Below are 27887 nucleotides of genomic sequence, written 5' to 3' on the forward strand. Positions count from 1 at the left end.
ATCATCTTTAGAGAAATATTCAAGCCTCTGCCCATTTTTAAACTGGGTTATCTTTACATTGTTGAACTGTAAAAATGCCCTTCTAAAATCATTTAAGTTGAAGATATGTATGACGAAATAAAATTTATATTTTAAGGCAGGACAAGGAAAAAATTAAAGGCAAAATTCTGTTTGGCCTCCTCCCTCGCTCATGTGCTTTACACATTAACCAGAGCTACTCAAAGATGGAAGTGCCTGCTTACAGCAAAGATCAATTTTTTTTTTCTTCTAACCCCAGCAATGTAACTTCTTAAAAGAATAGTGTACTTTCTCATCTCTGAAAGAGGTTATGGTGACTTGTTGCTTACCTGGACTATGTATCCTTGGTGAACTTTATAAAAAATATCAGTATGTCATTTTGATGTATGATTCCTTGTCTAAAAAATATATATGACAAGACTCCCCCCACCCCATCGTGACTGAGTGGTTAAAGATCCCGACTAGTATCCACGAAGACTCAGGTTCAATTTCCGGCCTCGCTCTGTGGGTTAAGGATCCGATGCTGCCATAAACTGTGGTGCAGGTTGAGGACTCAACTTGCATCTGGCGTTGCTGTGGCTGTGGTGTAGGCCGGCAGCTGTAGCTCCAATTCCATCCCCAGCCTGGGAACTTCCATATGCCGGTGGGTACGGCCCCAAAAAAGACAAACAAAAACAAGACAAAAAACGTATATGGCTATGCCTTCCGAGGCAAAACGATTCTCAGGGTTTTCAGAGAAATCTCCTTCCAGGGTTATAATCCTCAGTTTGGCTTAAATAAAATTCTCTTTTAAAATTCTTGGCAGTTAACCTTCCTCAAGTATTTAAAGAAAAATACTAAGTAAACAATAGTAACATACGTTAGGTAACATGTTACTTTGGGGGCAAAACATTTAGCCTCTGTGAGACTCAGGTTCGCCGGCTTTAAAACAGAGTGGCCCCTGCTTGAAAGTTGCTGGAACAAATGAATTTACGTGTGTGAAGCGCTTACTCGGAACCAGCGGGATAAACACTAACATCGACCACTACCACAACTGACGACGAGGCCAACGGCGTTCCAGATTCTGCCTGCAGGGAGTCCTGCCCGCAACTGCAGGAGCGGACCACCACCTACCGAAGTCCACCCTGCAAACAAACGCTCTTCCTCCCGACGTGCACCAGAGCCCGCCCCCAGGTTGGTGCCGCTATGGCCGTGCCACTCGACTTCCGTTTCCGGGGCGCCGAGGCAGTTTCCGGCGGCGTGACCTGAGCGCGTCGGGCAGCGTGGTCCCGGAGCCGGAAGGGTCAGCGCAGGCGGCTGGTAAACGGGCGGTGGGTGGGAGTGGCCGGGTAGGGTACCAATGACCCTTGGGAGGGAGAGTCAACCGTCCTCTTGAGACCCTGGCTGTCGACGGGTGCACTTCAGCCCGATCCACGGCGGAGCCCTTCTCACTCCCTTTTACTGGGTTTCATCAGCTCCCCGGGTTTCCTGTGATTTGGGCCCTGGGGGTGGGTGTCGGGAAACGTGGGTTTCATTCCAGCCGGCGCTACTGGTTAGCTCTCTGATCTTGGTAGGTCTTTCCGTGAGCTTCATCTGCCTTATTTGGAAGATAGAAGTCGTATCACTGATTGTGCGCTCCTTAATGGCGGGGACTGAATGTTATTTGTGTTAGACACCGTGTCCTGTCCCAGATTCAGAACAAGGACAGTGTAGGTACTCTGCGCCTACTTAAGTTGTTTTGATTCACAAAATCTTTGAACATCTGTTGAGAGCTTTTGATCTCCACTCCCAGCTTTCTAGACCCTTATACTCCACCTCGTCCCTTATCCTACCAAATGCTCAGGTAAAGGAAATTTGGCTTACTGTTCACATCTCTCTTGATGCCCATCTTTGGATCCCAGGGTCTGGACTCTTCTAGACATTCAAATATTTGTTGTAACTAGATAGTAGGTATTCTTTTTTGATCATTTTAAAATGCATGAATAACCACTTCAAGGAGAAAAATTGACATCCTTAATCAGTATGCTCAATAGCAGTATGCTATTCCCACTTAAGTCTTTCAACAGCTGCCAGAGAGAGTCATTTTTCGGTTCTCATTTGGCAGGTGAGGAAGTTGAGGCATTGGAGAATAAACTTTTTTTAGTCATTCTTTGAATGGTGAGGGCAAGAATTCAAACCTTGGTCTGAAATCCCAAAGCCCCATGTTCCTAACTGCTTCCTGAAACAGGACTATATGCCAAAGTATTTTTTTGTTTGTTTGTTTGTTTTTTGTCTTTTTGCCTTTTCTAGGGCTGCACCTGCAGCAAAGTATTTTTGAATGTGCTCTAGCAGCTTCTGTTTTGGGATTAACTGTTTTATTTATGTGATGGCTGTTATCAGGCTAGGTGCTCCCAAACCAAACATTGATGCTGTGAAAATACTGTCTCTTTTTCTTCCATAGTATCTATATTGCTTGTTTAATAATTTTTTTTTTTTTAATCTTTTTAGGGTCGCACCTGCAGCATATGGAAGTTACCAGGCTAGGGGCTGAATCAGAGCTGCAGCTGCCTGCCTACACCACAGCCACAGCAGCACCAGATCTGAGCCGCATCTGCTACCTACATCCCAGCTCATGGCAATGCCAGATCCTTAACCCACTGAGCAAGGCCAGGGGTGGAACCTGCATCCTCACGGATACTAGTCGGATTCATTTCCACTGTGCCACAATGGGAACTCTGAAAATATTTTTAATTATAGTTGAAATAAGAGGTGATAATGTTTGGGCATGATTTCTTTATCTGTACTACTTTTGAAAGGATTATATTCAGGATCTTGGAAGCACTGCCAGTATGTCTGATGTTCAAGAGTCCACTAACCCACTCCTGGATGTGAATCTTCTTGAGAACCAGAGCTCTACACAAGTGACCGAAAGTGGCCCCAAAAGTGAGTCCGAGCATCTCCGAGTCACTATTGGAGCCACTGTGCCTACTGGTTTTGAGCAAACAGCTGCAGATGAAGTGAGAGAGAAATTGGGATCATCATGCAAAATCAGCAAAGACCGGGGCAAGATATATTTTGACATTTCAGTGGAAAGTCTGGCTCAGGTTTGAATGAAGCAATATTTAAAATAATTTTCTAAATAGATCATTTTATGGTTGCTTTCTAGTTTTGCTTTGCTCTGCTCTGCCCCAAATCAGGTGTTTTTAAAGTATTACTATGTTTGCCATTGGGTACTGATTTGTGAGTTTGATTAGTAGGTTTGCTCTCTTTTGTAGAAATGATCCTAATATTTCCTGAGGATGAATTTACCACAAAGAATCTTCTGTGACTTGTGAAGAAATTCTTAGTATCTGCTACACATCTTGGAATTTACTTCAGCATCTAGCTGAAGCTTAGACCTCAGTGGTGCAGCATAAAAGCTTCATTTGTGTCAGATTTATTCTTGCTTAAAAGTAATTAGGAATCACTTAGTGTGAGAAGTGAAGGTCAGCAAACTGCCATCCCACTAGAGTGAAACCTAAGGTGTTTCTCATTACCGCATAAGCAACATGAGGGCAGGGATTGTTTTCTGGATTCTGTGGGGGTTTTTTGGTCAATATCTTCCAAGTTCTTAGTATCTGGCACATGATAGACACACAGTACATATTTGTGGGTTGAATTGGTAAGCAAGTATTTTTCATTGAGTGTTTTATTTAACCTAAGCGGCTTTATGAAGATGGGCACTACCATTATCCTCATTAATGATTAGGCTTAGGACTAAGTAATTATGCAGCGTTGCTTAGCTAATAACCACAGAGGTAGAGTTCAGACCCTACACAATGTACCCTAGGGAGCTATGAGGGTATTATAAAGCCCCACTTGACTGTCTTCATCTTTGGCTTCCCTAAATCCGGGTTGCCCACACAGCACTTCAAGCTTCTATTCTTCCATCTGTCCTTTTTCCTTTTCTCTAGGGATATAGAAACAGATGGGTGACCAAAAAAAAAAAAAAAAAAGAGGAGACTGGGGAGATGGGAAATTTTTAAATACAAATTATAGATATTAGCTGCTTTAAAACCTTTACACCTAATTTTTATATTTAAATGTTGATGGTTAATGTGCTTCAAAAGCTTTCTCAGAAATTTGTTTCTAACATTTTTTTTTCCCTCCCAGGTTCATTGTCTGAGATCAGTTGATAACTTATTTGTGGTTGTTCAAGAGTTTAAGGATTACCAGTTCAAAGAAACAAAGGTGAGTTATCCCAAATGTAGTACCTGATTTTCAGCCATCCTCTCAAAGAGATTATTTCCACTTTTCTCATTTTGTGTTATCATTTAGCATTACTGCTATTTTTAAAATATAGAATACTGATAGGCTTTTACAGTAAAATCCAGAAATTTGTTCATAGTTCATCCCAAAAGTTTTTTTTGTTTTGTTTCGTTTTTTCCTTTTTTTTTCTTTTTAGGGCTGCACTCTTGGCATATGGAAGTTCCCAGGGTAGGAGTCAATTTGGAGCAGTAGACGCTGGCCTACACCACAGCCAGTCCAGCAATGCTGGATCCTTAACCCACTGAACGAGACCAGGGGTCAAACCTGAGTCTTCATGGATACTGATTGGGTTCATTACTGCTGAGCCACAACAGGAATGCCCTGCAAATTGTTTTTAAAGATCATTTTTGGAGTTCCCGTTGTGGCGCAGTGGTTAACAAATCTGACTAGGAACCATGAGGTTGCGGGTTCGATCCCTTGCCTTGCTCAGCGGGTTGGGGATCCGGTGTTGCTGTGAGCTGTGATGTAGGTTGCAGACGCGGCTTGGATCCCGCATTGCTGTGGCTCTGGTGTAGGCCGGCGGCTACAGCTCCGATTGGATCCCTAGCCTGGGAACCTCCATATGCCGCGGGTGCGGCCCTAGAAATGGCAAAAAGACAAAATATATATATATATATTTTTTTTTTTTTTTTGCAGGGGGTAGGGAATGGGTGAAATGAGTGAAGAGAGTCAATAACTACAGACTTCCAGTTATAAGATAATTAAGTCCTGGGGGTGTAATGTAAAGCATGGTAACTGTAGTTAATAATAATTATTGCATATTTTCAAGTTGCTAAGAGAGTAGATCCTAAAAGCTCTCATCATAAGAAAAAAACTTTTTTGGAGTTCCTGCTGTGGTGCAGTGGGTTAAGGATCCAGCATTTGTGCCTGCAGGGGCAGGTTTAATCCCTGGCTCTTTGCAATGTGTTAAAGATCCGGCGTAGCCACAGCTGTGATGTAGATCACATCTTCAGTTCAGTTTCGATCCCTGGCCCAGAAGCTTCAATGTGCCAGGTGTTTTGTGTATGGCCAAAAAAGAAAATACTTTTTAACTACGGTAACTGATAGTAACTAGACTTATTGTGGTGATCATTTTGCAGTGTATATTGTACCAAATCATTATTTGGTACCCCTGAGTTGAAAGTATGTTAATTGTACCCCATTTTTACAAAAGATGAAAGACTAACAAGATAAGAAATAAAAAATATTGAAAAACATAAAAACTTATAAGAAATTTGAGTTCTTTTTGGTGCAGTGGGTTAAAGATCCAGCATTATCACTGCAGCAGCTCAGGTCACTGCTGCAGTGCGTGTTTGATCCCTGGCCCAGGAACTTCCAGATGCCTCAGGCTCAGGCAAAATAATAATAATAATAAAATAAATTAAAAAAAAAAACCAAAAACTTATAAGAAATAGAACAGATTGTTTGACTTTCTTACAAAAGATAAAGACACCTTACATGAGCTTTGCTGATATATATAGTTTCAAAATAGAATTGCTTCCAAGGCTGTGAACCAAAGAGCAAGTGACAGTTTATGTCATCTACAAATAACACTTTCTCTCACCATTCTGCTTTTGCCCTGCTTTCTTCTGTAACTTGTTTTTTTGAAATAAAGCCAAAGTAATATCTAAATACTCTTTCAGTTGTTAGGACACCAGCTTTGTCCTCAACTTGTGTTTAGCATCTGATTCCTAAATATTAAGGTGCTACCTAAGATGAAGGCCAAAAATAGATCTCAGTGAGGCTTTAGTATTTTTCCACATTGCTTTTTTGGTCTGGTTTCCAGCATCAAATGTTTGAAAACCTTTTTCTGTTTTATTGCCTATATTAGAAATAATCTTTTTAAAAAATTATGATATGCTACCTAATACTCTAATTTTTTATTTATTGGCAACAGATTAATTTCCAAAACATTATTCAGAAACCAGCCAAAGTGCTATGAACCTACAACCTGGGGAAAAAAACAGACCTAAAAGAATTTAGACTGAGGAAGTTCCTTTTGTGGCTCATCAGGTTGAGAACTTGACATAATGTCTGTGAGGATATAGGTTCGATCTCTGGCTTCACTCAGTGAGTTAAGGATCCAGAGTTGCCACAAACAGATGTGGCTCAGATCTGGTGGTGTTGTGACTGTGGCGTAGGCCAGCAACTGATTCAGCCCCTAGCCCAGGAACTTCCATAGGCCGCAGGTGTGGCCATAAAAAGACAAAAAAAAAAAAAAAAAAATTTAGATTGAAAATAGATGATAATTTTATTAACTAAAAATGTAACTTTCAACAGTAGTGTTATAGCCCTTAAGCCTTCCGATAGGCATTGCCAACCAAATCATGTATAAAACTGGTAAATAACAGACAGCTACTCTCAATTTTTGCTATTAAGGATTTCAAAATTTTAATAGTGAGTTCTATAAATGAATACATGTTAACAGGTATTTTAATTTTTTTTATTTTTTAATTTTTAGTTTTTTTCTCATTTTAGAGCCCACCCACGGCATATGGAGGTTCTGGAGGTTCCCAGGATAGGGGTCTATTTGGAGCTGTTGCTGCCGGCCTACACTTGAGCCACAGCAATGCCAGATCTGAGCCTCATCTGTGACTTACACCACAGCTCACGGCAGTGCCAGATCCTTAACCCACTGAGCGAGGCCAGGGATCAAACCCGCAATGTCATGGTTCCTAGTCTGATTCGTTTCCGATGCACCACAACAGGAACTCCTGTTAACAGGTATTTTTAAAAACTGTAAGTTTTCATCTTAAATTCTTGCCTCCAGCCTAATAAGGTTTGTTTGTTCGTTTTCCTTTTTCAGCTGCACCACAGCACATGGAAATTCCTGGGCCAGGGACTGAATCCGAGCCACATCTGTGACCTACGCCAAGGTATGCTGTGCCGGATCTTTAACCCACTGAGGTATAGTGGGAATCCCTAGGGAATTATTAATATTTTCTTCCGTTTCTATGTTTTTGCCATCCTTGAGTTTGTATTGTTTTGAGTGTTTTTGATTTCTCTAATTGGAGGTGAATTTGATTCTATGAAATAGTTCTATATGAACCAGGTTTTCAGAGCTGTCTTGTAAGTAACTGCAAACGAGGTTGCTGGTGGAAGTCCCAGAAGAAGACAAGCAAGGATTAAAGGCAGATTTTCAGATCCCAACAACGGCAACTTCTCTTGTATTTGACCACGAAAAATTAAGAAAAATTGTTAAGCCCATCACTTTGTGGTCTTAAACTGCAACAAGCGCTCAGTAAAACCTTGTTTTTAAACATTTGCTTCTAATTTTCATTCTGTTTTCCATCAGTTGTATTCTTTGTTGCATTATATTTTCCCATGTCTTATAAAAGCCTATTAATTTGATCATTCTAATGGGTTCTTTTATTTTTAAATATTCAAATGATATGAATTTTATTAGCCTTTTTATTAAGTATAAAAACAGGCTAGTATCTGTGATTTAAAAAAATTTTTTAACTAGTTTATACAAGCGCTTAGAGCAAAATTGTAAAGACTGAAAAGGAATACAGTGAAGAGAGAGATTCCTCTCTTCCCATACTATGCATTTCCCTCCTTGGAGACAACAACTATTACCAATTTCTTAGATCACCTTTAGAGATATTTCTTTAATATGTGTATTTTATTGACATATTTACACAAATAGAGGTATATCTTACATACTGTTCTGTGCTGTGTTTTTTGTCATTTATCTTGGAAATCCTGCCAGTGTCATTGTTGGATTTGACTGCGTCACAGTTTAATCAGTTCCATTTTAGGACATTAGGATTTTCCACACTCTTGCTATTATAGTAGCCTAGTGAACATCCTATATACATTTCTATACATTTTCAGTCTGAGGGTCTTTTTTTGTTGTTTTGTTTTGGTTTTGTTTTGGTTTTTTTGGTGTTTTTGGCTGTACCTGCAGCATATGTAGGTTCCCAGGCTAGGGGCCTAATCAGAGCAACAGCTGCCAGCCTAAGCCACAGCTATAGCAATGCCAGATTGAATCCGTGCCTGTGACCTACACCACAGCTCATGGCAACGCCAGATCCTTAACCCACTGAGCAAGGCCAGGGACTGAACCTGCAACCTCATGTTTCCTAGTCGGATTCATTAACCGCTGAGCCACAATGGGCACTCCTCTGCTGGATAAGTTTATCACATTGATATGACAGAAATGTTTGGTCTTGGTTCTGTCACATTTATGTTACATATATCCTGCTTTCTTTTTCTTTCTCTTTAAAAGCTTGTTATATATGTTGTCTTTGCTTTTTCCACATGCATGCATTTTAAAATATTTGGTTTATATTCTCTAGCTGTTATCTTTTTAATTTTCTTTTTTTATCTTATCTATTCTAGCTGTTACCTTTTGTAAATACAACTTAGTATACTATTTACACAGTATTTTGTGAATCTCTAAGAGCAGTGATGAGATTGGCATATTTTTGGAGTTCCCTTGTGGCTCACTGAGTTAAGGATCTGACATTGTCACTGCTGTAGTTCTAATTACACCTATGGCTTAGATTCAGTTCTTGGTCTGGGAACTTAACGCATGCTGCAGGCATGGCCAAAGAAAAAAATGGCGTATTTTCTCTCCTTCCCTTAGACCTTCCAGTTTTTTGGTTTTTGTTTTGTTGTTTTTGCCACACCCATGACATTTGGAAGTTCTCATGCTAGGAATCGAATCCATGCCACAGCAGTGACAACACCATATCCTTAACCTATTGAGCCACCAAGGAACTCCTCACTTTACAGTTTTATAATTTTTTTTTTTTTTTCCTTTTTAGGGCCACACACACAGCATATGAAAGTTCCCAGGCTAGGGGTCTAATAAGAGCTGCAGCTGCCAGCCACAGCCTCAGCCATGCAGGATCTGAGCCATGTCTGCGACCTACACCACAGCTCCCCAGCAGTGCCAGATCCCCAACCCACTGAACAAGGCCAGGGATTGAACCCGCATCCTCATGGATACTAGTCAGATTGTTTCCACTGAGCCACAATGGAAACTCCCTATAATTTTTCTTAGTGTTGACTCATACCTTTAAATCCTTTAAATATACTTTTTTTAAAAAATCAGCCTTAGGAGTTCCCAGGTGGTGCAGTGGCATTGTCACTGCTGGGCTCAGATCACTGCTGTGGTAGGGTTCAGTCCCTGGCCCAGAAACTTCCACATGCCACAGGTGTGGTCCCCCCAAAACTGTGAAAAAAAAAACACATAAGGTTTAATTTCTATCCTTTGACCTCAGAGTGTAAAAAAAGAGGATATGTGTGCCTAAATTACTTCCTGTTTCTGTTACCTTTACCCTTCAACTATGTGCCCATTTATAACATTTACTTTTTGCTTTGCAGCCATAATCCCTATATTTGTTTTTTAGTCCTACAGTTAAATTGATGATAGGCACAACTCCCTGTCCTTTAGTTACAGTTTTTGTCTCTTGAATGGCACAAGTTCAGAAATGTGTGTCATTCGCATTTTAATTTTTTTATTTTTATTTTTTGTCTTTTGAGGGCTGCACCTATGGTATATGGAAGTTCCCAGGCTAGAGGTCAAATCAGAGCTGTAGCCACCAGCCTATGCCAAAGCCACACCATCCAAGCTTTGTCTGTGACCTACACCACAGCTCACAGCAACACCGGATCCTTAACCCATTGAGTGAGGCTGGGTATCAAGCCTGCATCCTCGTGGTTACTGGTCAGATTCGTTTCTGCTTAGCCACGATAGGAACTCCCACATTTATATTTGATTAAAAGTTTAAGTTTAAAATTTGGAGTCACGCTTTCCTTCCTTAAGAATGTCATAAACAATGTTCATTCTCTTCAAGCATGAAATGTTGCCATGGAAAATCCTGAAGCCATCCTGTTATCTTCCCCCTTATTTGTTGCTTTCTTGTTATTTTTACTTGATGTCCTAGTTTTTTTGTTTTTTTGTTTTAAGGCTGCACCCACGACATGTGGAGGTTCCCAGGCTAGGGGTTGAATCAGAGCTATAGCTGCTGGCCTATACCACAACCACAGCAACACAGGATCTGAGCCACATCTTCGACCTACATCACAGCTCCTGGATCCTTAACCCACTGAGCAAGGCCAGGGATCAAACCCAGAACCTTATGGTTCCTAGTCAGATTAGTTTCCGCTGCACCATGATGGGAACTCCAGATTTTTTTTTAATCTTTGAAATCTTACAAGTACACCAGGCTATGTCTCCTTGATAATTTCCTGGGTAAGACATTTCATTCTCTACAGAAATTCACATTTCTTGAAAGTTTTCTTTTTCTATTTTTTTTCTTTTTTTTTATTTTTATTTTTATTTATTTATTTATTTTTTTTGTCTTTTGTCTTTTGTCTTTTTGTTGTTGTTGTTGTTGTTGCTATCTCTTGGGCTGCTTCCGCGGCATATGGAGGTTCCCAGGCTAGGGGTTGAATCAGAGCTGTAGCCACCGGCCTACGCCAGAGCCACCGCAACACGGGATCCGAGCCGATCTGCAACCTACACCACAGCTCACGGCAACGCCGGATCGTTAACCCACTGAGCAAGGGCAGGGACCGAACCCGCACCTCATGGTTCCTAGTCGGATTCGTTAACCACTGCGCCACAACAGGAACTCCCTTTTTTTTTCTTAATTTGTTTTTCTGTCCCTTTCCTCCTTTTTCTGTTTATGTAAATCTTATCCTGATAACTTTAGATAATTGCTTGTCTTTGAATGAGGGAGTGCCTCTTGGGCCTACTATTTATAGGAGGGAGGTTCAGGAACTGTTTGAGGCCAGCAAGAAATCCCCCTTTTTTAGTGGGAAGTTCCTTCTGACAAAAGGTTGTAGGTGAATGAGTCCTTCTCTGCCTTCTTTTTAAAAATCTCTTTATTGTATAATTTCCATAAAATTTAATGAGTTCTTGGAAGTTTCCATGATGGCTCAGCTATAAGGAACCCAACTAGTATCCATGAGGATGTGTGTTTAATCCCTGTCCTGGCTCAGTGGTTAAGGATCCGGCATTGCTGTGAGTTGTGGTGTAGGTCACAGACACCACTAGGATCTGGCACTGCTGTGGCTGTGGTGTAGGCTGACAGCTATAGCTCCGCTTCAGCCCCTAGCCTGGGAACTTACACAGGCTGTGGATGCAGCCCTAAAAAGACAAAAATAAAATGCAAATAAATAAGGGAGTTCCCTTTGTGGCTCAGCAGTTAACGAGCCCGACTAGGATCTATGAGGATGTAGATTTGATCCCTGGCCTCGCTCAGTGGGTTAAGGATCCAGCATTGCCATGATCTGTGTTATAGGTCGCAGATTGAGCTTGGATCCCAGGTTGCTGTGGCTGTAACATAGGCTGGCCGCTACAGCTCCAATTCAACCTCTAGAGTTCTTCATATGATGCAAGTGTGGCCCTAAAAAGCAAAATAAATAAAAAATTAAAAACAATAAGTAAGTAAAAATTAAAAATTTTGATGAGTTCTTATAACCATTATGGCTCCTAGCTCAAAGGGTGCAGCAGCTTTAGAGTTATTCACAATGTGGAATATCTCTCAACTCTCCTCTATTTCCAGCAAATAGAGCATGTCTGTGAACTTCCTTGTTTGGCCTCCATTTTCCCCCTGGCAGATGGGGTCCAGGCAGTTTCCTGCTCAGTGCATGTAAATCCCTGCTGTTCCAGAGGAGAGTTGATTTGCTCTTGCTTTGCAGACTGCGCTCTACCCTCTGAGATCTGTTGGCACTCTCCCTCTCTTGTCTTCCTGCCCTCTGCTTGATCTTCACTGCACTTGAGAATGCTTATGTTAGAATTCATATGTTAATGGTTCTAGATCACAGATACTGTGTAGGTTTTGTTAGGATAGAGTTGGCATTTCTATGGTTCTTTTCTTTTAGAATGGTTTTTGAAGAAAGGAAGTGGCTCCACCCTGTTAAACCTACAAGTGCTATAGATGCCCTTTATGTGGAAATTATTTGTAAATAGAATTGAATTTGCCAAACCTGAAATTACCATTATTTCATCAGGTTTCAAGTAGTATTAGAGCCTTCACTCACTTCCATTTCATGTCTCTTCCATCTGTCAATACCAGTTTCTTTCTACTTGGATTTTCATTACCACATACTGTCCACACCAGTACTCTGCAGCAGAACTCTCTGAGGGAAATGTGTATGTTCACACTGTCCACCATCTTAGCCACTAGCATTAATATGTGAAGTGTGGCTAACGTGACTGAGAAACTGAGCATTTAATTTTAAATCTTTTAAATTTCATGGGGTTCTTGTTGTGGCTCAGCGGAATGGAATCTTACTAGTATCCATGAGGACACAGGTTCGATCCTCAGCCTTGCTCAGTGGGTTAAGGATCTGGCATTGCCATAGCTGTGGTGTGGGTCACAGACGTGGCTCAGATCTGGCTTGTTTGTGGTATAGGCTCCGATTGGACCCCTAGCCTGGGAACCTCCATATGCAGCAAGTGAGCCCCTAAAAAGACAAAAATAAATTTCAGTAGGCGATGTGATTAGTGCCTGCTGAATTGGACACCACAGCTCTGTACCACATTTAAACATTTAACAACATATCATTCCGTAGCTGTTTATTGAACACTTTTTGTACACCAGACAAGGCTCTCTGTGTGGTTTACAGCAATGGTCAGGACATTACACCCTGCACTTAGCTTTTGGGAGGAGCCTTGATAGTGAACAGTACATAAACCTACTAACTTTAGATAATGCTGAGTTGTGTAAAGAAAAGAAATGGAGAAAAGAATGATGTGAGTTCCCATTGTGGCTTGGGAAACGAATCTGGCTAGTATTCATGAGGACGAAGGTTCGATCCCTGGCCTCGCTCAGTAGGTTAAGGATCTGGTGTTGCTGTGAGCTGTGGTGTAGGCCAGTGGCTACAGCTCCAGTTGGATCTCTAGGGGTCAAATCACAGCTACAGCTGCCAGCCTACACCACAGCTCACAGCAATGCCAGATCCTCAACCCACTGAGCAAGGCCAGGGATCAAACCCACAACCTCATGGTTTCTAGTCGGATTCATTTCTGCCGCACCACAACAGGAACTCCCATAGCCTGGGAACTTTCATATGCCACAGGTGTGGCCCTAAAAAGAGGAAAAAAAAGGTGCTTAAACTAGAGCAGATATCTCAGAGGATATGCCTTTTAAATTGCTGTTAAGTAGTGAGAAGGGAACCAGCAATGCAAAGAGACCATGTGAAGCAAATATCTTCCAAGCAAAGGTAGAAAGCGAGGAAGAGAATGATCCTGAAGTGATGTAAGGGAAATAGGCAGGAGTCAGGTTATTTGGGCTTTTTAAAGAATTTAAACTGGGGGGAGTTTCTTGAGAAGCTGTTGAGGAGTTTTAAGCAAGGGAAGGGCATGATCGAACTTATTTTTTAGGAAGATGACTGTAGGTACTATTTAAAAATTGGATAGGTATATTTTTAACTAAGGTTTGGGTTTTTTCTTTTAAAAAGTTAATATGTGCATACACAGCATAAAATTCAAAAGGTAGTCTGTGAGAGTTAAATTGTCTTCCTTCCCTTGTCTTTCATCCATCTACTTCCCTCCCTGTAGGTAACTGTTAATCTTTTCTTGTTTGCTTACATTTTAATCTTAAAGCCCAACTTCTGATCTACCATTCTGTTCTGTATTGTTCTGTAGTGGCCTTAATTTGTATAAATTTTAATTTTCAGTGAGACTTTAATTTCTTTAAATGCAGGCATTAGATTACTTACTTTTCTGCACTTTTACCACCCCCAACATAACAGTTAATGTAGTCAGTAGACAAAGTAGGAGTTTATTTGTTCAACTTAAGTGGTAATAAATGAATGAAACGAACAGATTTCATACTCTTTTATAGGAAGAAGTTCTAAAGGATTTTGAGGAATTGGCTGGGAAGCTTCCATGGTCAGACCCTTTAAAAATATGGAAAATTAACACCCGTTTCAAGAAAAGAAAAACAAAGCGCAAAAAGATAAGTCAGAATACAAGTAAAGAGAAGATTGATAATGGTCAAGGAGACAAAACAGATGAGAAGGATGTTAAAAAAGAGATCACTAACAATGTCTTAGATTCACAGATCTTAGACTATTATGAAAATCTAGCCATCAAAGAAGAGATATCAACATTAGTAGGTGATGACTTGGTGTCTTGCAAAGATGAGACTGATGAAAGCTCAAAAGAAGAAACTGATCCTGAGGTGCTAAAGTTTAGAGTCACATGCAACAGGGCAGGAGAGAAACACTGTTTTTCCTCAAATGAGGTGGCAAGAGATTTTGGGGGTGCCGTTCAAGAGTATTTTAAGTGGAAGGCTGACATGACCAACTTTGATGTGGAGGTAAGTGCAGGCTCTTAATTGTGTTGATTGAAGAAGGCTGCCATTATAAATTTGTAGAATTTTCAAGGCTAGTCCAATCTTAAGGACAATTTAACAAGTTGACAAAGCTAATAGGGTATCATTGACAAGAGCCTGGGTTATGGAGATGGATCTATATCCAAACGTTGTCTCCATAACTTTGTAACTTTGGACAAGATATTATCTCTGAGCATCTCTTTCAAATGGAACCACTCATAGTTTACACCTGTAAGTGTGTCCTGAAGGTCAAATGAGATAATACATAAGTTTCTGGTGTGATACCTGGTCTATGCTGCATGCTCAATAGATGGTAGCTTTTACGACTTGGGTTTTCTAATTTCTAATCTAGTGCTTTTATAACATTATATGGGATTTCAGATTATAAAATTCAAAAGAATTAAAACAACTATTTTGACTTTGTACATCTTGGTTGCAGGGTTTTTCTCCTAAAGTGGCATACATTTTTAAAACAGACCTTGATCAGGAGTTCCTGCCATGGCTCAGCAGTTAATGAATTTGACTGGCATACATGAGTTTGCAGGTTCAATCCTCAGCCTTGCTTGGTGGGCTAAGGATCTGGTGTTGCTGTGAGCTGTGGTATAGGTCAAAGACTCAACTCAGATTCCTTATTGCTGTGGCTGTGGCATAGGCTGGCAGCTATAGCTCCAATTCGACCCCTAGCCTGGGAACCTCCATATGCGGCAGGTGTGGCCCTAAAATGACAAAAAAAAAAGTAAAATAGATCTGGACCTTCTAAAATCAGGACATTGTTGCTAATATGCATCCTAGAGCCAGCTCTTCTCTTACATTCTGCTAGGTTCCCAAACCCAGAGCTCCTTTTAGCATGTTTACTCTCCTTGGTCTCAGTTCTGCTATACCAGTTATTCACATAAGAACCATACTAACTAGTCTTTCAATCTCTGAAAGCTTAAAAGGCTCCTAGCAGCTGACATTTTTACCAAGGAGTCATTTATTGTTGCTTTTGGGACACTTGAATCTGGGGCAAGTCACTTATTCTCTCTGTAACTTTTTTTTTTTGGCATATCAAATCAGAAGAACAATTCCTTATTCCTTTTTATCTCCTAACAGCTGTTATAAGAATGAATAGGCTAACTAAAACAGTGACATCCAAAAGTTAGCAAGGGGGCTCAGAGGACAGATTCTGGAGGTGCACTGCCTGTGTTTAAATCTCAGCTTACAAGCTGTATGAATTTGGGCAAGTAGGTTGACCTCTTTGTGCCTTAATATCCTCATCTATATAAGGAAGGTAATAATGCCTAGCTCAGAAGGTGTGGATATGAAATGAGGTAACAAATAAAAAGTATGTTAAACAGTGGTTTGCATATAGCTGGGTAAGTGTCAGCTGCTGTGCTGTTAATAATGAGGAAATTTTAAGTGGAAGATTAGATAACATATTTTTATTTGAATAGTTGATATTTAACTGTTAGAAAAACTATAACTAGGATTAAAAAACAATTTCAGGGACAAAAGTGAGTTGTTTTAAAAAGTACTAAGAAAATAATAGGTGATAAAGCGCATGTGGGCGTGGTGTTAACAGTTGGTTAATCTAAGTGAAGGGTATACTTAAGAGTTCATTGTACCCTTGTTCTTATAATTATTTCTATATGTTTGGAATTTTTTCCAAAAATGTTAAAAAAAAAAAATTTTTGGCCACATCCATGGCATGTGGAAGTTTCCAGGCTAGGGATCAAAACCCACACCACAGCAGGGATCTGAGCCACCACAGTGACAGCATCAGAACCTTCATCTGCTGACAACCAGGGAACTCTCTAAAATGTTAATTTTTTTTTTTTTTTTTTTTTTTTTTTTTTGGCTTTTTAGGGCCGGACCTACGACATATGGAGGTCCCCAGGCTAGGGGTCTAATCAGAGCTATAGCTGCCGGCCTACGCCACAGACACAACAATGCCAGATCGAGCCATGTCTGCGACCTATACCATAGCTCATGGCAACGCCGATCCTTAACCCACTGAGCAAGACCAGGGATCAAACCTGCAACCTCATAGTTCCTAGTTGGATTTGTTTCCGCTGTGCCACAACGGGAACTCCTAAAATGTTAAAATTTTTTTAAATATGCATTAAAAACCTAGAAACCTTCAAAATGTGTTTCCATTATAAAAATTGAGAAATCTGGTTACAGCTAACTTACAATTATAGTGTGAATTAAAAAGAGAATAAAATAGATTTAAATTTTTAAAGTAGTATAGACATTATTTCATTTATATGAAGCTCAAAAAAAGACAAAATTAATTTATCATGGTAGTGGTCAGATTAATGATTATTTTGGGTGGGTATTGACTGTGAGGGCTAGACAACTGTATGTCTTTATCTGGGTGGTAGTTATATAGTGTATATATAGATAAAAATTCACTTATTCTATCTTACATTATAGGTTCTTCTGAATATCCATGATAATGAAGTTGTTGTTGGCATTGCATTGACAGAAGAGAGTCTCCACCGAAGAAATATCACTCATTTTGGACCCACAACTCTTAGATCTACTCTCGCCTATGGGATGCTCAGGTAAGAGAATGGATTTGCTGTCTAGATTTATCTCAGTCATGTGTTCACCCCGATCCAGCAGCAATGGCTAGGTGTACAGGGCTGCTTGCCACCAGGAGGGTTGCCAATGATTCTGTTGCCATGTGTTGAGAAACATGAACAGGGAAGTAGAGTTGGACAGATACTATAGTAAGAATCCAGTGCTAGTCTCTAGGAATCTCAGTTTTGTGAGAGATAAAGAATAACCTTGGAGTTCCCGTCCTGGCTAAGTGGTTAACGAATCCGACTAGGAACCATGAGGTTGTGGGTTTGATCCCTGGCATTGCTCATTGGGTTAAGGGTCCAGCGTTGCCTCGATTTGAGGTGTAGGTCGAAGATGCAGCTCTGATCCTGAGTTGCTGTGGCTCTGGCGTAGGCTGGCAGCTACAGCTCTGATTAGACCCCTGGCCTGGGAACCTCCATGTGCCGCAGGAGCGGCCCTAGAAAAGGCAAAAAGACAGAAAAAAAAAAAAGAACCTTGCATGTAATAAATAATCCTAACAGAACATGGAACGATTAGCAGGACAAAAGGAGAGACCTTGTCACCTGTCTGAGGAGGGGATGCTTCATAGAGGAGGTAACATTTAAGCCCCTGATGGTAATGCCTCTAATCCTGACTCTGTCCCCTACTAGCTTTGTGTCCTTGGACAGTTTTGCATCAGCTTATGTGTTAAAGAGAATAATAATAGTAACTTGTCTCACAAGGTTGTTAAAAGGATTAAAAGAGATAATAGGTGTAAAGAGCTTAATTCTAACACTCCTGGCAAATACTAAGTGCTCAAAGTAAAGCAGTTGTTTTATAGCAAGTTTATTATCTTTAAAATTAAATTAATTAGGAAAGGAATACTGAATGAATAATTGCCAGTAAACTTATTTATTTTTTTTAGGGCCGCACCCAAGGCATAGGAAGTTCCCAGGCTAGGGGTCAAATCAGAGCAATAGCTGCTGGCCTACACCACAGCCACAGCAATGTTGGATCCCTGACACACTGAGCAAGGCCAGGGATGGAACCTGCATCCTCATGGATACTAGTCAGGTTCTTTTCCACTGCACCACAATGGAAACTCCCACCAGTAAACTTATATAGATACACATTCTACTTGAAGTATGTTTGAGGTTTAGTTTAGTTTTTGTTTTCTCTTTTTTGGATGCCCTGTGGCATATGAAATTCCTGGGCCAGGAATCTAATCTGAGCTGTAGTTCAGCCCAAGCTGCAGTTGTGATTCTTTAACCCATTTCCTGTGTCCCAGTGCTTCCAAGATGCTGCCAATCCCATTGCACCACAGCAGGAACCCCTGAGGGTTTGTTTTTTTTTTAATGTAATGACACAGGTTTATATACAAAATAAAATGTGTTTTCTAAAAGCATACACACACACACATATTAAAAGACCTTGAAGCTAAATTCCATTGGGAGTGAAATGGGATTTCAGATGATAGTCAAAGGGGACTTTTATGTTTTGTTTTGTTTTTTTTTTTTTTTCTGTCTTTTTAGGGCTGTGCTCATAGAATATGGTAGTTCACAGGCTAGGGGTCTAATTGGAGCTGCAGCTCCCGGCCGATGCCACAGCCACAGCAGCTTGGGATCTGAGCTGCATCTGTGACCTACTCATAGTTCATGGCAATGCCAGATCCTTTAACCCACTGAGCAAGGCCAGGGATCGAACTGGCATCCTCATGGATATTAGTTGGGTGGGTTCATTACCACTAAGCTATAATGGGATCTCCATTTTTTTTTTTCTTTTTAAATGTTAGGAGATAGAGTCAACATGTAATTACAAATTAATTTTTAAAATAAATATTGATTAGTGTTTCTTCATGCCAGCATAACAGGCCTTTGGTCTTACAGCTTTAGGAATAATTGTTGTGGAAGTCTTTGCTCTTAAAATCTGTTCACTTAGGCTGTTTTCTTCTCTAGGCTCTGTGCTCCTCAGCCTACTGATATAATAATTGATCCAATGTGTGGAACAGGGGCAATACCAATTGAGGTAATAACTTTTCTTTAGCTTTTCGATGAGTAATTGATACATCTGGAATGTTCTAGAACTAATGAGTACATTCAACATAATGAAATCACCAAGGTTGGGTCAGTGGATCCAAGAATTCTGAGTGAATTACACTAGTAAACTGGAACTTCTGTGATGAGGACGTAACCACTTGTTACAGTAGCCAAGGACTCAATTTAGATTGTAAATCATCTTTGCTCACTACATTATGGAGGAGGCTGACAATTACAAACTGGTGATTCCCATTTCTATAACAGACAGACTGGTACACTTAAACAGAAAAGATAATTGAAGGCATAAGCATAACCCAAGGAGGGTATTTCATCTGTAAAGTGGGATTATGCTTCTTAATTCACTTAGGTTCTTGAGGGAATAAGTATAGTTGTAAGATGGGGAAACATATGAACATTATTTAGATTTTTTAGGAAGTCTAGCAAAGTTAACAAGGTTTTCAAAAAATACCATGAATTGAGAGAACTTAAAAACTGCACTAAGCAAAGCAAGAAATAGAAAGGCATTTTAATAGGAGAGTCTCCTTGAATCAGTGTTATTGAATCAGTATTATCTAAACTTTTATAATAAATAATTTGGGAAAGGAAACTCCTGGTAAAATTGCTTAAATTTGTGGAGTTCACTTGTGGACAGCAGGTTGGGGTCTGGCATTGCCATTGCAGCAGCCTGGGTCGCTCCTGTGGCACAGGTTCAATCCCTGTCCCAGGAACTTCTGCATGCCATGGGGGTAGCCAAAAAAGATTACTTAGATTTATGAAACCTGGTAAGTTCTTACATATAGTATACATAAAGCCAATGGGAGTAAATTGCAGGGAGATACCACAGATTCCGTGAGTGAGCAGAAACTGGACAGATGAGCAAATCCAAAGTAATCCACAAAGGGAAAAATAATCCAGACTGCAATTAGAAAATGACATCTGCCATCTGGGAATTAGAATCTCAGAAGGAAATCATAGTAGTCTAGATGACTGCTATTTCCTCCTAGTATCAGTTCAAGAGATTTACTCTGGCTAAAGAGCCACACAGATGAAAAGCTGTCAAGAAGAATTCTAGAAGTGTTCCCTAGTGGCTCAGCAAGTTAGGATCAGGTGTTGTTATTGCTGTGGCTCCTATCCATGGCCCTGGAACTTCCGTGGGTATGGCCAAAAAAAGAAAAGAAGAATTCTGGGCACAAAACAGAGTGTTCTTCCCTAGCATTAAACCATGATGTGTCTATCTTGGAAATAACAGCAAAGATCACTATGTGTTAAGGAATACACAAGAGAGCTGAAGAGTTCCCCACACAGACAAAAAAAAAAGATAAAAATTTGAGACATTTCCATGCAGGGGTAGACATGACAATGTCAATATAGATAAACCTAAGTTGATACAGGATCAAAATGAATGAAATTATGAAAGGAATTGACAGGGTATATATAATAAAGATTTGTTTACCAAAGTATAAAGATTTAGAATACTGTCCTTAGAGACTGAAAATCTAAACAGGTTTAGAAGAAAAAGTGATTTGGGGAAACAGAATCACTTGAGAGGCTTTCATCATCCTCTACATCACCCTTCTCCATTACCCTCAAGGGCCCTGAGAAAAGAAAAGCTGTGAAGCACTATGTTCATGGATGTGGGTGTATCACTGTTTACCAAAGAAGAGGTCTTTGTTACTCATCCCTGAACATATGGCAGAACTGTCTCTGCTTTCATGTCAGAAACCTTCTGTTGATCTGCATAGAACATTGTTCAGGCCTAGGATAGTCTGCCACCTCATTCTACAAGTAATGTGGAAAGCTTGGTATTTATTTTCTGCTGACATGTTTTTTATTAAAAATTACAAAATTCTTTTTTTTTTTTTGTCTTTTTGCTATTTCTTGGGCCGCTCCCGCGGCATATGGAGGTTCCCAGGCTAGGGGTCCAATCGGAGCTGTAGCCACCAGCCTACACCAGAGCAACACCAGATCTGAGCCGCGTCTGCACCCTACACCACAGCTCATGGCAATGCTGGATCGTTAACCCACTGAGCAAGGGCAGGGACTGAACCCGCAACCTCATGGTTCCTAGTCGGATTCGTTAACCACTGCGCCATGACGGGAACTCCTAAAAATTACAAGATTCTTTCAAGAATATGGTGCTTGTCATTCAAAAACCTATGTAATGGAGATTACATTTTATTTAGAATTCTCAAATATTCCAGTTTATCAGCTTATATAAAATTTCATAATGATGAAAGGGTTATATAGGTTAGTTAGTTTGTTTAAATTTTTCAAACTACATTTATATGTAAGGTCTGTAATGCCTACTATGTGGAGGACCTGCTGCATGAGATACTGAATAACTTACTAGACTTAACCCTTAAGGAGTTTCCAGATTCATTGAATGACAGATAGGTAGAGAAAGAATTAAAAAAAAAAACAAGTGCAGTGGTAGTTTTATGTACAAAGTGCTTTTGGAGGGGCAAATTAGAGACAGCTTAGAGAGTTAGGCTTGATGTCACAGAGGGCAGGACATTTGAGCTGGGTATTTAAAGATGAGTAAGAGTTCAGCACACAACAGGAGGGTATTACAAGCAAGGAGAATGGCAAAGCTGACAGTATGCAGTGTTTTGCCACTTAAAAGCATTGGATTGGATTGTCTTATTTATTGACAAGTGATTGAAATGACTTTACCTTTAATCTTTTCTGTTTTGCAGTTTGTTACTTCTCTTTTAATATATTCTCTTGTCTTTTAGGGGGCTACAGAATGGTCTAACTGTTACCATATTGCTGGCGATAATAATCCATTGGCTGTGAATAGAGCAGCAAATAATATTTCATCCTTATTGACCAAGAGTCAAGTTAAAGAAGGGTAAAAATTTTAAAGATTTTATAGCATCTATTAAACTTGAGAACCACTTTCCATATTGACTGAAGAATTAATACACCCTGTGCATTTTGACAATATTATAACCAAGATGAATATATTGTGAGATTCCATGTAAATTTTAAGTTTATGGAAAATAACATATTTTTAACTATAATTTCTCCTACCCTAATGCAACTGTTTTTACTTCTGCCTTCCTTTTTCTTCCTTATTCATATATCTTTTTTCCCACATAGTAGAAGAATTGCATAGATTCATTTTTATTTCATAAATTTTCAGATACTTTTTATGTTTTTGTTTTTAATGACTGCATAATATTCCATTGTATAGAAATACTACATTTTACTTAGCCTTTCCTCTATTATCTGCACTTCAATCTCAGAGTTGGAGGAGACCTGAAAGCCATCCCTGCAGTGCCTAACTATCCTGTAGGAAATCCTGACCAATGGCCTTCCAGCCTGTGTAAGCATCTCTAATGATTCTGCCTCTGAAGGCTGTTGATTCCATCTTTGCACAGCTTTGAGTGTTAGTCCTATCTTTTAGTATCTCACTGTACCTTCTACAGATCTAGGTTTTTTCTTCCATGTGAGTCCATAAAGAAGCATGTTAGCTCTGTGTCACAATGATGATTGACATCAGGTATTTGAAGAGCTACCAACACCCTTTCTCCCTCCCTCCCAGCTCTCCAAATCCTCTCTTCTCCAAGCAAAATAGTCCAAGGTCTTTTAACCATATCCCTTTGATATCTGTGCACTGAAATTGTTAGCCTCTGGGAAATGTTTTTTTCCAATCTGAGATATATGCTGTTACAGTATCTTAAGCCCTAGCCCACTGTAGAAATTATATTTGATCACACCATCTGTGCCATCCTTTCACCATTCTTTCAAAGTCTCACCTGTCTTTGGGAAGAATGGGTTGAAATATCACTTCGTCTCTAGTTTCCTACCAGAGAGCTCATCATAAAATTGTTTATCTGGTCTTTGTGCAGGTGTCCTTTGTGTTGTAAAGTTGGCAGGAATAGGTAGTGGTCAACAGATTTGTTAGGTCTTATGGGGTTCCACATCCAGGTGCCCAGGAAGTCATTATATCCCATGATTGGCCTTATAGCTGCCTCCATAACCCATAGTGTCAGGTTGATATTTGTAAGTAGAAATCACTTGTTTTTAAAAATATATGTGGACTTAATGCAGATATTCATATTTATTATTTATACATGCTATATATCTTAATACTATTTTATGTCTGTATGTTGGTTAGCCTCTTTACTCATTTTATTTTTTCCCTTTTTTGATTAGAATTGCCAGCACTTTTTGTCTTTTCCTGTACTGTTTGTTCTATGATTTTATACTTGATGCTTTTTTAAATTTCTCTTTCCTATTGAGATTTTTAAATTTGTTATATAAAATCTTAAGTTATATGCTATCTTTTTTATTTTATTTTATGTTTTTGTCTTTTTGCCATTTCTTGGGCCGCTCTTGCGGCATATGGAGGTTCCCAGGCTAGGAGTCTAATCATAGCTGTAGCTGCTGGCCTATGCCAGAGCCACAGCAACGCGGGATCTGAGCCGCGTCTGCAACCTGCACCACAGCTCATGGCAATGCCGGATCCTTAACCCACTGAACGAGGACAGGGATCAAATCCGCAACCTCATGGTTCCTAGTCCAATTTGTTAACCGCTGAGCCACGACAGGAACTCCTATGTCTTCTTTTTAATAATGAAAGTTTTTATTAGAGCTTTTATGCTAAGTAATCCTGTAGATTTTGATAATTCCCTATTTTGGTTACTTTCTAAGTAATTGGTTATATACTTGAATGTGTCTGATCTAGTTGTTTAGGACAGTGCTTTTCAAACTCTAATGTGTGTGGAATCTTCTGGGAAACCTGTTAATTATACAGATTCTGATTCACTAGGTTTAAGATGGGACCTGGGAGTCTGCATTTCCTGGAAAGCTTCTGGGTGATGTTGATGTTGCTGGTCTATGGCCCACCAGCCTTTGAGGACCAAGGGTTTAGGTCATCTTTTATACTTAAGTAGTTAAAAGCTTTTTAGGAGTTCCCTGGTGAATCAGCAGGTTAAGGATCTGGTGTTGTCACTACTGTGACACTGAGTTGGATCCCTAGCTCTAGAGCTTCCCCATGGTACAGACACAAGAAAAAAAAAAAAAAAAAAAAAAGGCTTTTTATTTATTTAGTTAGTTATTTTTGCTATTTCTTTGGGCCACTCCCGCGGCATATGGAGGTTCCCAGGCTAGGGGTCCAATCGGAGCTGTAGCCACCGGCCTGCACCAGAGCCACAGCAACGCCAGATCTGAGCCGCGTCTGCACCCTACACCACAGCTCACGGCAACACTGGATCGTTAACCCCCTGAGCAAGGGCAGGGACCGAACCCACAACCTCATGGTTCCTAGTTGGATTTGTTTCTGCTGCACCATGACGGGAACTCCTGATCCTTAATATTTTTTGGCTTTTTTTTTGTTTTATTGTAGCTTTTGGTGCCTTTGACCATAATATTCATATTTTAAGTATCTGTATTTTTTCCTGTTATGTAAATGATTGCCTTTAGTGAATTTTTCTTAAATTCTTATTAAAAATCACTATTATAATAATTTCTGCTCATAATCTTTAATTTTTAGCCTGTGCATTATTGCCTGTTGTAATTTTCTTAAACTAGTAGCTTGCCTTTCTTTATGGCTGCACCTGCAGCATGCAAAAGTTCCTGGGCCAGGGATCAAACCAACACAGCAGTGATAACGCTAGGTCCTTAACCTTGTAGGCTACCAGGAAACTCCCTTAAACTAGTAGCTTTGCTTAATTGGAAGGATTTAAATCATTTATATTTATTGTTAATTTTGTCTTATATCATCCATTTTTTTATCTTAACTTTGTTCTTTGCCTTGTTTTTTTTAATAGTATGGTATATGTGTTTTAATATTAAGACTAGTACGTTTATATTTCCTAATTTTGCATATTTGTTTCTTTAGGTTTCCTGTTCTTACTACGTAGACTTAAAGTTTATCCTTCAGATGTCCATTCATCACGTTTTTACTCTTTAGTGTTGTTTTTTTCCAGTACATCAGATTCATCAACAGTGTTACATCATCAGTTATTTACTGCCTGAACGCTATTTTCAAATTACAGTTATTTTGTCACATTCTCTTCCCCTTAATCTGTTTTCTTGTAGATGAAACAGATATAGATATCTTTTATAAATCAATCTTAACTAATTTTTAAATTTGTCATTCTTGGAGTTCTCATCGTGGCTCAGTGGAAACAAATTTGACTAGCACCCATAAGGAAGCAGGTTTGATCCCTGGCCTCTCTCAGTGGGTTAAAGATCTGGCATTGCCATGAGCTGTGGTGTAGGTCACAGACTACACTTGGGATCCTGCGTCGCTGTGGCTGTGGAGTAGGCCAGCAGCTACAGCTCCAGTTTAACCCCTGGCCTGGGACCCTCCATGTGCTGTGGATGCGGCCCTGAAAAGACCAAAAAAAAAAATTTTGTCATTCTTACGGATTGTCATTATGAAAACTTTGACTTATCCTTTCCACCTACGTGCTACTTTAAATGTTACTGATGTCACTATTATTTTACCTTTTATATTTTGTAGCAGTCTACAAAATTCATTGTTCAGATGCTGAAGCCCCTTTCTTTTGTCCCCACAGCAAATTGTCCTGGGGCTTGCCCATAGATACTGTTCAATGGGATATCTGCAAACTGCCATTAAGAACTGGTTCTGTGGACATTATTGTAACAGACATGCCATTTGGAAAAAGGTGGGAGTTGGTCCTTTTAAAAATGAATTTTACCTTCACTAACAAGTTATATTAGTGTTAGTACCCACTTGTCTTTTAAATCTGTTGCATTGAGCTTATTCTGTCAGAAATCTTCCATTTCTTTTAGTAGACTCAACAAGTTTTTCACTCAAGAATTGTGGATTCACCAATTCGGTTTCTTCTGAGAACTCAGGAATGTGTTAACTCCATTTTGATCCTGGCCATCACAGATTCATCCACTTTCTAGCCCATTGTTGGGCTAGAATAGAACATAATAATAATAGAACATAATAATACTTCAGAGATTGATAAAGACTTGGTTATTTTTCAGGATAAATGCTTTTTAATCATTGGTTAATTTGACTGCTTATACTAAGAGGACAACTATTAATTTTTTTTCTCACATAACTGATGCATTCTATTCAAAATTCTAAGCAGTTTAACTAAGTCTGATCACTCATTTCACTGACAAGTAATGGCAGAGCTCTGGCTTCTAAAAAACAAATGTTTTTCTTACCTCAGGTATTCTTACTGCAATGAGATTTTAATGACTCATTTCATATAGTCCTTGATACTAATCTACAATAGTGACTCACCACATCTTCTTTTATAGGATGGGTTCCAAGAAGAGAAACTGGGACCTTTATCCAGCTTGCCTACGGGAGATGAGCCGTGTCTGTAGACCAGGGACAGGCCGAGCTGTACTACTGACTCAGGACAAGAAGTGCTTTACTAAGGTGCTCTACATTAGCTCAGAAACTCAGCCTGTGGCAACTTTAGGACTATTTTAAATAGACTTGGGGATATTTGAGTAGCATTTGTATTTTCTCCCAGTGTTTATAAATGGCAACTAAAACCCTTGGTTGGTCTAGAAGCAGTTGTCCACTTACTCTTTTGTGCTTTTTGTGTTTACACAGGCATTATCCGCAATGGGACATGTATGGCGGAAGGTGCATACTGTCTGGGTGAACATAGGGGGACTTCATGCTGCAGTTTATCTTCTGAAACGTACACCTCAAACTTTTGTTCATCCTTCAGAACAAGATGGAGGAAGATCTCCTTGGTAATGCAAAGAATGAAGTTTTTATGCTTCCTGACACTAGAAATGTCCACATGAAGAACTTATTTTGAGGGAAAAATAGTATTAATAAAGGTGTACTTTGGAAAAGCTCTTCACCCAATTAGCAAAAGGTGAATGGCGTGGAATGTCTTATGAGAAAGCACAACTTTGCTGTGGAACTGTTTTGAAGGAGTAGTTGGGCAATAAGTACTTTTCTTAAAATGCTTTAATGCTAAGCCTACTAAAATGCTCTGGTACTTGGATTTAAACATTTAAACATTTTCAGGCTTTATAGCACTGTAGCAGGTGGAAAGCTACCCTAGCCTAATTGAAAGGCAGAGTTTAATCAGAGGATGAGGTTACATTTCATTGCCCATACAGCTTTGATATTTAGTTGGTCAGGTTCTTTACCTGACCTTTAAAAAAATGAAGCACTGTAAAACAGTGCTTGCCCCACGACAAGATCAAATCTCCTAAGATCTATGGGAAAGTTTACCATCTGCCTTAAAAATCATAATATGTACCTGTTATTCAGATTAATACATAGAACTAAATAGACATTTCTATTTGTAAATAGAAGCAAAGAGCCTTGTAGATGAAGTATGCGACCAACAAGCCATATTTAAAGAAATTTTATTTTTCATTCAGTACAGAAAGGTGGTGATGTTTGGGCTTCTTTACTAGAGAACTGATGTCTTTGAATTAAAAACTTCATGTAAATTCTTGTTTACTCTTGGTCACTATTCATCCTTAGTTGCTTTTCCTGTTGCAGAAAGTCTTTGCTAACAGTAGGAATTGAAATAACCTAAACACCTCCCTGGGACTAAGAGAAGTTGGGATCTTGTGTGGAATTCTGTATAGTAGTATTGTTTTTGGCTGCATTCAGCTTAGATGTTCAGTGTCATGTTAATAACATAATAGTGCTACTCATATCAACTTGTTTTCTCCCCTTTTTTGGCTGCACCGTGGCATATGGATGTTTCTGGGCCAGGGGTAGAACTGGCACTGCCAGAGACAAGCCAAATCATTAACCCACTGCGCCACAGCCAAAACTCCTATT

General features: G+C 39.6%; 2 protein-coding genes across 9 annotated transcripts in view; one reads left to right on the top strand and one right to left on the bottom strand.

Annotated features, from left to right (window-relative positions):
• Positions 1-27887, bottom strand: part of SRGAP3 (SLIT-ROBO Rho GTPase activating protein 3) — a 392297-nt gene that overhangs the window by 352635 nt on the left and 11775 nt on the right.
• Positions 326-27759, top strand: THUMPD3 (THUMP domain containing 3). Of its 8 annotated transcripts, none has more exons than XR_002338099.1 (11): positions 326-1317; positions 2793-3080; positions 4129-4206; positions 14073-14549; positions 16980-17110; positions 19046-19115; positions 21862-21977; positions 22375-22454; positions 25657-25767; positions 26381-26504; positions 26685-27759. XR_002338099.1 is itself a non-coding variant. In XM_021071102.1 (11 exons), exons 3-11 carry the CDS (start codon positions 2826-2828, stop codon positions 26832-26834), a joined length of 1512 nt encoding a protein of 503 aa, XP_020926761.1. In that variant the 5' UTR covers positions 1289-1317; positions 1572-1706; positions 2793-2825; the 3' UTR covers positions 26835-27759. The 8 variants fall into 8 exon arrangements, 6 of the variants coding, with proteins under 6 accessions (XP_020926757.1, XP_020926759.1, XP_020926760.1 ...); XM_021071102.1 differs by lacking the exon at positions 22375-22454 and adding an exon at positions 1572-1706 and having other exon boundaries at positions 1289-1317; XR_002338100.1 differs by having other exon boundaries at positions 1308-1567.

The sequence above is a fragment of the Sus scrofa genome, chromosome 13 (genome assembly GCF_000003025.6).
Source record: "Sus scrofa isolate TJ Tabasco breed Duroc chromosome 13, Sscrofa11.1, whole genome shotgun sequence".
NCBI lineage: Eukaryota > Metazoa > Chordata > Mammalia > Artiodactyla > Suidae > Sus > Sus scrofa.

Coding starts and splice junctions, on each gene's coding strand:
- THUMPD3 (XM_021071098.1), top strand. CDS start 2,826: ATGTCTGATGTTCAAGAGTCCACTAACCCACTCCTGGATGTGAATCTT. Junction 17,111..19,045: donor CTCGCCTATGGGATGCTCAG/GTAAGAGAATGG, acceptor TTTCTTCTCTAG/GCTCTGTGCTCCTCAGCCTA. Junction 19,116..21,861: donor CAGGGGCAATACCAATTGAG/GTAATAACTTTT, acceptor CTTGTCTTTTAG/GGGGCTACAGAATGGTCTAA.